General features: G+C 35.6%; 1 protein-coding gene across 2 annotated transcripts; it reads left to right on the top strand.

Annotated features, from left to right (window-relative positions):
• Positions 1-436: 436 nt before the first annotated feature.
• Positions 437-2,434, top strand: LOC132285137 (protein LITTLE ZIPPER 4-like). 2 transcript variants are annotated; one of them, XM_059787314.1, is made up of 2 exons: positions 437-628; positions 1,879-2,434. In XM_059787314.1, exon 2 carries the CDS (start codon positions 1,908-1,910, stop codon positions 2,142-2,144), a length of 237 nt encoding a protein of 78 aa, XP_059643297.1. In that variant the 5' UTR covers positions 437-628; positions 1,879-1,907; the 3' UTR covers positions 2,145-2,434. The 2 variants fall into 2 exon arrangements, with proteins under 2 accessions (XP_059643297.1, XP_059643289.1); XM_059787306.1 differs by lacking the exon at positions 437-628 and adding an exon at positions 964-1,515.
• Positions 2,435-11,820: the final 9,386 nt, after the last annotated feature.

Here is an 11,820-nt window from a genome sequence, read left to right as displayed (position 1 = left end):
GAAAGTTGTATTGAGGTTGTGAAAATATATTTATATTATATATATTGAAGAGGGCTACAGTATATATTGTTAGAAGAGTGAGTAAACGTTTAGAAGAAGATAAAACAAAAAGGAAACAAAAGAGAATCGATGATGCGGGTGTGGAGGTGATGATGGGCTCCGTCGGTTCGAACCAATCCAAAACATCATTGCGAATCTTGCGACGGCCGAGTTCACCATCATTTGAAATTCAAACCAAATACCCATAATACCCCTTCCAGTTCCCAAATTGCCCTAACTGCAGACTATCCATCATTCACATGACGCCATCCCAAAACCCCATCATCATCATCATACTTTCTTTACTACTTACAACATTAAATCCTCGCCTATACCGGCCGCCTTCCATGCTTACACATGCATGATTGTTGTGGCAGAGAGAGAGAGAGGCATGTCTGATGTCCTATTTCTCTCTCTAGATTTCTTGACTCTTCTTGGCTTTCTCTCTCCTCCTTTTTCCACTATATATTGACTGGCCCTTTGTTTGTTCACTTTGTCCCTCGCTCCTATCCAAGCAAGTATCTTCTTTTTTACTGCTAAGAACTTACAAGCTTCCTCGGCTGCCTGCTAAAGCTTCTTCTTCTAAAAGGTGATCTTTTTTGAAAAGCTAGCAAGCTAAAGAGAGACTGTCTCTCTCCTCTCTCTCTGTTCTTGTTGTTTCTTGTTCAAGTTTTTCTTGGTTTCTTTCACCAACAAAGGTAGGCAGAGTCATGTAGGTGGGTACACCTTTTTAGGGAAGTTTGGAGCTTTGGTTCGTTATCTCTGTTCTATAGCTTACCCAACATTCTCTTTCTCTAGTAAACCCCTATATACGTACATATATATACATGTAACATATATGTACATACATATTTCTCTTCTTTTTCTTCTTCTTCTTCTTCCATTATGTGTGAAAACTTCAACTGGGTTTTACTATGTTGGGTACTCTGTAACGAGGAAGGAATATTTGTTACTTTGAATGTCTCTTTCCTTGTTAGATTCTCATATATATGATTTTCTTTGCTTTCTTTAACGGACTTTCCTTTTTTGTCTCACTAATTTTCATTCCACATTGTTGGTTTTTTTTTGTCACACTTTCGGTTCATTCCTTTGAATGAGCATGAAAAAATTGTTCTTGTGTCGAGGTCTAAGAATATATAAATGTATAGATTTATAATGTCACTACTATCTTTATTCTTGTCTTGCTTGTCAGGACAGCAGAAAGTTGCCATTTCAATGAGTGTAGATTTGGAGATTCTCATACTGTGTTCTCTCAACTTGTCTATTTAACAAACTACTCCATTGATTTGAGCACCTGCTCTGTTTTTCCTCTCATGTTCCTACTTCTTGCACACTTGCTCTGTTTATTCTATTAAACATATAAGAGGTTTGAGCAACATAAAATTCAAGAACATAGATTTCAAAATCTTTAATTTTGTTTTACATTTGGGTACTGATTTTCTTGTCTCCGTTCTTTTCTACATTTCAATTTTGAAGGTATTCTTCAATACCAAAAAATTGTCGGTGTGCTCTGCTATTTTTCTCTCTCCCTCTCTACCTCTCTCTCTCTCTTTTTTTCCCCTAATAATTTTATATGGGTCCAATGGGCTCTAAGGGTCAAAAAGTTGATATTTGCTTTAAATAGAATTATTGTATATGTGTATATAGAATGGTTGAAATTATAATTAGTTTAATTTTCAAATAAAATATGATATAATCTTGTAGAAATAGTATAGAGAGTAGTAATTGTACTTATTTGTATTTGTATTTGTATTTGTTTTTGTTTTTGTTTATAATTATTGTTGCAATAAAGAATACAGTAATATCTAAGATACCCTTTTGTTGTGTTTTTGGTTTCAGGTAGTGAAGTTGGTTTGTTGAGAAACATAATGGAAAGACTGAACTCAAAGCTGTACTTGCAGAACTGCTACATAATGCAAGAGAATGAGAGGCTTAGGAAGAAAGCACAGCTTCTCAACCAAGAGAATCAAGCACTCCTCTGTGAGCTGAAACAGAGACTCTCCACTTCCAACAACAACCAAAAGCCCAATGGGCCCAACTCTATTCCTGATCTCAATCTCTGCTCCACCTCCAACCCAAATGCTTCCAATTCCACCAAAAACTGAGAGGAAGACTAAATGGAACATCATGGCCCCACCTAGGACTCCTCTTTGCTCTTTTTGTGTAATACAATAGTTAGGAGTCAAATACTACTAGTAGTTTCTGCAGTTTCAGTTATATATATATATATATATAGAGGAGAATAGGTAGTATCTATCACCTGGTTTACCTTTTTAGATATATATATTTCCATCTTTTGTCATGTCCTCTACTTTTGGGGGTTAAAATGATGTAATTTCTGAATTACAAAGATGTATCAGGCTACCAGCTAGAAAGGAATATAATGTTTTAGTATTTAAATCTCCTCTCTCTCATGCACACATTCATAAAATTAGTCACCATGAACATGTGCTTGAAGATGTTCAATATGCAATAAGTATGTGTTACAAAATTTTACCATCTTCAATTTGGTATTAATGTCTATTGCTGAAAATAATTATATTTCTCTTTGTTCTATAATTTTACATTCCAATTGACAGAAAAGCATATCCAAATCATATAAATTGGTTAACCATGTTTAAGTATAATACTGTATTACCATCCCAAGTCCCACTCCGGCCTTTTGTTTTGATAAAAATGTAATTACTGTATTAACAAAAGTAACAATATGTAATTAACGAAAGCAAAACAAACAAGTCCTACCTATGCAATAGTTTTTTTTTTTTTTGAAAAGCTTACCTATGCAATAGTTAATTAAAAAAAAAAAAAAAAGGTTATGATGTTTTAACTGATTTTAAAGATTTTTCTTAAAGAAAAAAAATTTGTTTACTAACCAACACGGGGAGTTATTACTTTTATATCAAAAACTTTCAAATTTTCTCCGTATACAAAATCCTTTTATCTGAGGGGAAGAGAATAGAGTTTGACCAATTTGAAGTTAGATGATAGCAGTGCATCAAATCCTCCTTTATCTGGTACAAGTAATTGTGAAAAATGCTATTTTGTAAAGATATTCTTTTGAACAATTGCCTATATGTCTTATTCTTTTGTCAACTTCATATTAAGTTGTTGTATTATGGTCATGGAGGTCTTGATTTGTAATCATATTCTTTTGGCCACGTATGTATATTTTACGGAGATTTGATTCTCAAATGATGTATGAACAGTTATATTTTCATGAATTTAGACGTTGATGTTGAGTTAGATGATGTTCACGAACTTATAGTTGATGTTTATACACTTTAGGTAGCATTTGAACAAGTTTGAGAAGTGATCTTACTCTCGGGCATCATCTAACTGGTTAAATGCTCCTATCTAACCGGTTAGTTGGGCGGGGCAATGAAGGGGTTACCTGGATTTTTCCATCTAACCGGTGAGATGACCATCTGACCGATTAGATGCATCCATCTACCCCGGTTAGATGGATCTTCAGTTCTACATACTCTTTAGATGCTCTCTAGACCAAGCCATTTAATCGGTTAGATGAAATCATGTAACCGGTTAGATAAGTCAGTATTTGCACTTTGGCCTAGACTTCAATATAATTACCTAATTACCCTTGGATTTCATCATAATAATTGAATGACCCTAGTAAATAACAGTTTTATCCTTTTTGGTTCTAAACCATTATTTGACCACGGTAAATGACCATCATATCCTTATGGACTCTAGGAATATCATAATGACGTGAAATGACCATAGTACCCTTGTATGACCTCGGACTCGGACAAGGACCAGCTTAGCAATCCGGATCCCCAGATTTGGGTCGTTACAATTGCCCCCACTGTTTTTTATTTTTTTAGGATTATACCCTACTATTTTTGGCATTTGGATATATATACCTATAAAATCACACTATTGCCTCCATTGAAATTATTAAAAAATTCATAATTACCCCCTCCCATACTTATGTTTCTAGGTTCGTTCTTGGTGGTGTAAAAATAATTTTCATTGCACGAATGTAATGATCCATGAGAGCATCTGGGGTGGGAATGAAAGTAGAGTACATCAGCATAAAGTAAAGAGAGAAACGGTATGGGTGAAAGTGGAGTATCAAATAAGTGGCCCCCACCTGCTGTAATATATTGAATTGTCCACATTGGAGAATCAGATAGATAATATATATCCGTTTGATACAATATTTTAATATTTTTTGTGGTGTCTTTTGGTCTCCTTTCCTCACATACAATTTTCTTTTTTCTCTTTCCACAACATCAACTATACCCATTTCCATATACATCTCTCATTCAACTTTCTGGTTTCTTAATTTTTTGGCGTCATCTATTTTCATTCAACGGCTATTTTATCACTCAACAACTCTTCTTCACTCAACGACTCTTTTATTTTTTTAAAAAATAATTACTTTATAAATACTAATTTATATCTACTAGCAATTCTTATCTTCAACAATTATCTCTTTCAATATTTCTTTTAAAATTCATCTTCATGGATCCTCCACCTCAATTCTTTCACTCCCATCTCAACCAATCTCATAACTCCGAATTATCACCGCAATCCAATTATAATTTGGATTCTTCAAATTTTTATCAATCCAAAAATCCATCTTAACCCCAATACTCTTATTTCCCATACCCACCACATCCTCAATTCCAACCTCATTCCCAATTCCAACCTTCTCAAATCCAACCTCTCAGTTTCAATTATCTAAATCCCAACCTTCTCAAACCTAACATAATTCAAGGCGTTAGAAACATAATTGGTCCATTGAAGAGGATGAAGTATTATGCAATGCAATACCCCTAATTTTAAAAGGACAGTCCTGGAATTTAATTTATTTGTTTAGGTACATTTTTAGTGTTTAACTGTTTAATTGAATGCTATTATTTGGGTGCATTGATGAATTATTTTAATTGTTTTGTTTCATTAATTGGATTAAGTGTTGTATTAATTATATTAATTAGTTAAATACGTTAGTTGGATTTCTTGTTTAATGAATTATATGGTTGTTAAGTATTAACGTATCATTAGGGTTTTATATAGCCGACTTAGGGTTGGTGTAGAATTAAACTTAGGGTTTAATGACGCCCTATATATATTGCATTATACGTATGTTTAGGGTTACAAACAAAACCCAATTCACGTATACAGTGAGATAGAGAGACACAGAGAAGCAAAGAGTGGAAACTTGAGAGCTTGAAGAGAGGTTCAATGAGGTTGTAATGGAGTGCTTCTGGGTTGAACCAAGAGCGCCGGAGGTGTAGAACAATAGTTGACAATGTTGACAGAAAACTTAGAGACGACAGTTTCAGTTTTCTAACCGGAAATTAGAGGCAAGTCTTGTTCTTCTCTTTCCCCTTAATTCGTGTTCTTTGCATGCCTAGTTAGACTCCAGGGATTAATTAAAGACTAAAAACGGATTAAACGAACATGATATCAAATCTTGTATGCATGTATGAATTATATTAATCTCATTGAAATAAGTGATTTGCATAAACCTTGATGTTTTCTGTTATTTGTTCTTCTCGGTGGTTGCGTTTAAGCTTTGATTAAAATTGAGGTCATGATTATGTATTGATGACTTGTAATGAGTCTGGGTCTAAGATTGAACCTTGAATCAAGTTTTAAAAATAGTATTCAACTTCACTGAATAAATTTGTTTTGAATCGTTTAAGTTTTTAACTGAGATTCTGTAGTCGTTGCTTCAAAAGGTTGTGTTCAATACATGTTATGGTAAGATGTCAGTGGTTTAAGATGTACCTAGGACTGAGTTTGAACCTAGAATAAGGATTTAAAAATACCACAGAGGCTCTGTTAATCATCGGAGTTGGAGAAGAAGACGTAGAAACGGACGACGGCATCTAAGGGAGGAAGAGCAGGCTCTTCCTACTCTTAGAGCCGGCTCCCAAAGGGTGGGGAAACGGCTCTTGTAGCTCTAGAGCCGGCTCTTGGAGCCTGGAGCCGGCTCTAACTTTAAATAGAGCAGGCTCTCAAATTTTGGAGCCAGCTCTTTCCCAGTTTTTGAATACTGTAAGATTTTGGTGCGTGGTTTGGACTGTGCAGTGTTTTGGCATGTCTTCTAAACTGTACTAAATGTGTTTTGGGATTGTAATAGACTTATAAAACTATGGAAAACATTAATCTAAAATTTGATTAAATCATGGAGTAACATACAGTTAAGGAAAAACTGGTATATTTGCACATTGTTTTGCTAGTTTATGTTTCAGAACTTTGCAAGGTTTTATTATAGGATTTAATGATATATATAAATCATGTTTTACAGTGTTTTAAGTATGGTGACTTAATTAAACTCAACTATACTTAGGTCGGATTTAATTGGTACTTAAATTGTTATTAAATTGTACCAATTCATGGACTTTATTGGAGGATTTACTAGGTTTATTTACTGGAGCTTAGCAAGACTGTTATATATGATTTAACTATATATATAATCATATTTTTCATAGTATTATAAGTATAAAGAAGTAACTAAAAGTTCCTATGCTTAGCTTGGGTATAATTGATACTTAAATTTGTATTAACTGTATCAATTCATGAACTATATTGGAGGATGTAAACGCTTGAATTTAATATAGCAGTTTACATTACTGGAATTGGATTGTGGGTTCTATATTGAATGCCTGTTACATATATATGCATTAAATTTATTTTGTGTATATTCTGGAGTATAGTTGATCACTATTTAATTACTGTATTATTAACTGTGTTAACTGGAGGATTGTATGTACCGGTATGGGACGGTGATATATTAGGTATGGACTAGTTTAAACACTAAGTTCTACCTAACTTGGATTAAGGTATGGATAAATCATATAGGTTAAGTCCATCACCTACTTGTGTCATATCAATTGAGAATTGAATGACCTACTATGGTTTCAGGATGATGTTATACATATATCAGACCACTACACAAATGGATGGTATTTTGTATTAGGAGGAGTACGGACTTTATATATATATTATATGGTGTCATGGTATGAGCTTAAGTCTCATGACCATGGTTAGGGCGCGTATATCGCCTAGGATGGATAACTGGATATATGTGTTGTTCCTTGGTAGGTCTAGGTACTTATGCCCACCTTAGGGTGCGTATTTGCATGTTGCTTTCTATTCAGGCTGAGACAGACCTACTGGACTAGCAAGCGTCCTATAGTGTGTACTATATACATATATGGACTACTCTAGATATTGTTGAGGTTTTCCAGGATGTATCTGCGTATCGAATTACTGTTTGGATCGTAGTAGATCAGGACTTGCATGTGGGCCTGACCCACTCCTTTATTTTTCAAGTGCTCGGCAGTTTCAGAATTAGAGGTTGATCGTGCAGAGCAGATACAAACTTCCATTCCACAGACTACGTAGGACCACTATCTATGTTTAGCTTTATGTTATTTCCAATTCGAGACTTTTTATTAGGGGTCCTCTAGAAGGATTCCCGAGTTGTATGGATTGGTGGTTTGGATTATCGGATTTAAAATATTTATAATTCAAGGTTTATTAATTTAGTTTCTTCCAGCTATTTAATTTTATTTCTTATTTCACTTTGTATTTCGTGTTCGATTTAAAATACTTTAATTATTTGATATCCCTCGACTTTGGGCTCGGACCTGATCAACCCGCGTCTCGGATCCGAGGGGTATCACATGCAAAACATGGGTTAACACGTGGGAAGATCTAATTGTTGGAAACGACATTAGAAAACTCAAACTTTGGAAGGATTTTTAAAAAGATTCCGCTAAGAATTTTTTGCGAATCTATTGATGAGCGCGTTCCTCTCTGCGAGGAGATGAACGTGGTATATTTATTTTCTCAAATCCGTTTCCGGGTGAATGAGAAATTGGCTCCAAAGTAAGTGATTTATAAAGCCTAAATGGGTGTGAATAAAGTGGGAAATGCTTGTCCCACATCGAAAAAGTAGCAAAGCAACCTTAAGTATATATATGTCTAGTATGGGATTTGGGTTTGGGCCCAAGGGCACCCAAGTTTTTAAGAGGGGGAGGACCTAGGCTAGCCTGGATCCGAACCAACCACCATACACGCCCGTCGCCCGCCCGGTCCGGTCCGGGCTAGGGCGGGGCGGGGCTTGATTGTGAAATGGGTTTAACTTTTTACCCAAAGTTGGAATGGGCCTGTGTGGTTGTAATTTTATTTTGTTGCTGGACTTATCAAAATGGGCCTGTTTACTGGGTTGAATTAATGGCCAAGTTGGATTATTTGCTTGCTGGACTAGAGGGCTGGGCTGGATCAGAATTTAAAGGATTCAGTTTTAATTTTGAACCAAGAGTTGCACCCTTTACAAATTAAAAAACCACCAACAGTTTTTTAATTCTGATTGGTCAACAATGGTTGCACCCATTCGGATTATGGGTGCACCCATTCAGAATAGGCACCAACAAGCCTATAAATACCCATCATTGGGTTCATTTCAATTCACACCAAGTTCAGAAATCTTCTTCTGAATTTCTTCTTCTAATTCTTCTTTGTTCGGTTCAGCCACTGGTTTGGGTTCAACCTAAACTGGTTTGGATTGGGTTCGAACCTTGGTTTCCAAGTTTCGGTTCAATCTTGGTCTCCGAGTTAGGGTTCAATCCTGGTCTCCGAGTCTGAGTTCAACAGAGAGTACTACACCGAGCCGGTTCGCCTATTCCATTGGTTTGAAGTGCTACTACCAAAGGAAGAAAAGTCGTTGTATCATGGGAGATAGACGCCGAAGAGTCCGTTAGCACCGTAGCGGGGCGTATCTGTCTTAAGGCTATAGAATTAAATTCTAGCCTCGACTTTATCAGGTTCTTTTATAGTTTTATTTTCTTGATATTAAACTATATAAATGTATATATAGATTATTATAATAAATATTATATTTACAAATAATATTTAAATAAATTATACTATAGTATATGATACATAATTTTTCTAACAATCTTAAGACAGATATCTTTATACTATAGTAATAATTATTTAATTATTATTCTTGTTATAATTAATTATAATTTGACTCGTGGTCTGTATATCAATATTTATCAGACAAATGGCAAGTACGAGTATTACCGTGCCTAATGTTCCCATTAGTCATAGGGAGAAGCCCGAAAAATTCAACGGGACAGAGTTTAAAAGGTGGCAACAGAAAATGATGTTCTACCTTACAACTCTGAATCTAAGCAAGTATCTGACTGAGACTGCTCCACTGTTAGATGAGGGTGATACAGACATTACCAAACTTGGAGCTGTTGATACATGGAAGCATGGAGACTTCCTATGCAAGAACTACATCCTCAATGGATTGGACAACACCTTATATAATGTGTACAGTCCAATAAATACTGCTAAAGAGCTTTGGGAGTCGTTAGACAAAAAGTATAAAACAGAGGATGCTGGATTGAAGAAATTCGTGGTTGGACGATTTCTGGACTTCAAAATGATAGACTCCAAGACAGTCGTGAGCCAAGTGCAGGAGCTCCAGCTGATCCTACATGAGATACATGCTGAGAAGATGACATTGAGTGAATCCTTTCAAGTAGCTTCAATCATTGAAAAGCTACCACCTACTTGGAAAGATTTCAAAAATTACTTGAAGCATAAGCGCAAGGAAATGGGGCTCGAAGACTTAATTGTCAGGCTGAGAATTGAAGAAGATAACCGTACATCTGAAAAGAGAGCCGGAAATTCTTCAATAGTGTCAAAGGCAAATGTAGTAGAAGCAGGACAGAAAAATAAGAAGAGGAAGCACTCTGGAGAAGGTCCTAGCCAAGGAAACTACAAGAAGTTCACTGGGAAGTGTTTCATATGCGGCAAGCTAGGACACCGAGCTAAAGATTGTCGTAGCCACAAAACACATCATAACCCCAAGAAGAAGACCACTGAGGTGCACATAGCTGAAGAAGATAAGTTGACAGCTGATGTATCAGAGTTAAATCTTTCAGCTGTGGTTTCTGAAATCAACCTAGTAAGCAACAACAGAGAATGGTGGGTGGACACAGGAGCTACTCGTCATGTTTGCTCTGAAAAGAGGATGTTCACTACCTATGAAACTATAAATAATGAAGAACAACTCTACATGGGGAATTCTTCTACTGCAAAGGTTGAAGGACAAGGAAAGATCAAGCTACTAATGACCTCAGGGAAAGAGCTCACTCTTAATAATGTGCTGCATGTACCAGACATCAGGAAGAACTTGGTCTCTGGGTCACTACTAAGCAAGAATGGGTTCAAGCTGGTCTTTGTATCTGATAAGTTTGTGCTGACTAAGAATGGGGTGTATGTGGGCAAAGGGTATCTAAGTAATGGACTATTTAAGTTCAATGTAATGACTGTTATACCCAAAGCTATTAATGATAATAATAAAGCTAGTGCTTCTTCTGCTTATATTATTGACTCATCTGATGTATGGCATGGTAGGTTAGGACATGTTAATTATGATACTATTCGTAGATTGTTTAACATGGAATCTATACCTAAATTTAATATTGATTTAAATCAAAAATGCCAAACATGTGTAGAAGCAAAATTGACTAGAACCTCATTTCACTCCATAGAGCGAAGTACTGAACCTCTAGCATTAATTCACAGTGATATCTGTGACTTTAAATCTGTGCCAACTAGAGGTGGGAAAAAGTATTTCGTTACTTTTATTGATGACTGCACAAGATATTGTTATGTATACTTGTTAAGAAGTAAAGATGAAGCCTTGGAAATGTTTAAACATTACAAGAATGAGGTTGAGAATCAACTTGGAAAAAAGATAAAGATGTTTAGAAGTGATAGAGGTGGTGAATACGAAATACCATTCGCTGACATTTGTTCAGAACATGGTATTATTCACCAAACTACCGCTCCTTATTCACCTCAACAGAACGGTGTTGCTGAACGCAAAAACCGTACCTTAAAAGAAATGATGAATGCTATGTTGATAAGTTCTGGTTTAACCCAGAATTTGTGGGGGAAAGCTTTGCTCTCTGCTAATTATGTTCTCAACAAGGTACCTCAAAAGAAATCAAATGTGACACCTTATGAATTATGGAAAGGTCAAAAACCTTCCTATAAATTCTTAAAAGTGTGGGGGTGTTTAGCTAAGGTTGCGGTTCCTACTCCTAAAAAAGTTAAGATAGGACCAAAAACTTTTGATGGTATTTTCATAGGCTATGCACAGAATAGTAGTGCATATCGTTTTCTTGTGCATAAATCAGACATTCCTGATATCCATGTCAATACAATTATTGAGTCAAGGAATGCTTATTTCTTTGAGGATATATTTCCATGCAAAAATCCTCTTAAAAGAAATTATGATACTGCTAATAGCAATATACAAGAGAATATAGACCAAGAGTTTATAAATGATGAAAATGAGGAAGAACCTAGACGTAGCAAAAGAGCTAGAACATCTAAGTCATTCGGTCCTGACTTTCTGACATATATATTGGAGAATGAGCCACAAAGCTACAAGGAAGCTATGTCTTCTCCTGAAGCTAATTTATGGAAAGAAGCCATAAATAGTGAAATTGAATCCATCATGCAAAATCATACTTGGGAGCTGGTGGATCTTCCTCCTGGTACTAAACCTTTAGGGTATAAGTGGATTTTCAAGAGGAAGATGAAGCCTGATGGTTCAATTGAAAAATATAAAGCCCGACTTGTTGCTAAGGGATATAGGCAAAAAGAAGGCCTGGATTATTTTGATACATATTCACCAGTCACAAGAATAACATCCATTAGATTGTTACTAGCTATTGCAGCACTGCAAAACTTAGAAATACATCAAATGGATGT

Source organism: Cornus florida, unplaced genomic scaffold, assembly GCF_030987335.1.
Source record: "Cornus florida cultivar Cherokee Brave unplaced genomic scaffold, ASM3098733v1 CherokeeBrave_3.0.0_Hap2_Chr02, whole genome shotgun sequence".
NCBI lineage: Eukaryota > Viridiplantae > Streptophyta > Magnoliopsida > Cornales > Cornaceae > Cornus > Cornus florida.
The sequence above is the reverse complement of the archived record's forward strand: the minus strand, read 5'-3'. Positions and strand labels throughout refer to the sequence as shown.

Coding starts and splice junctions, on each gene's coding strand:
- LOC132285137 (XM_059787314.1), top strand. CDS start 1,908: ATGGAAAGACTGAACTCAAAGCTGTACTTGCAGAACTGCTACATAATG.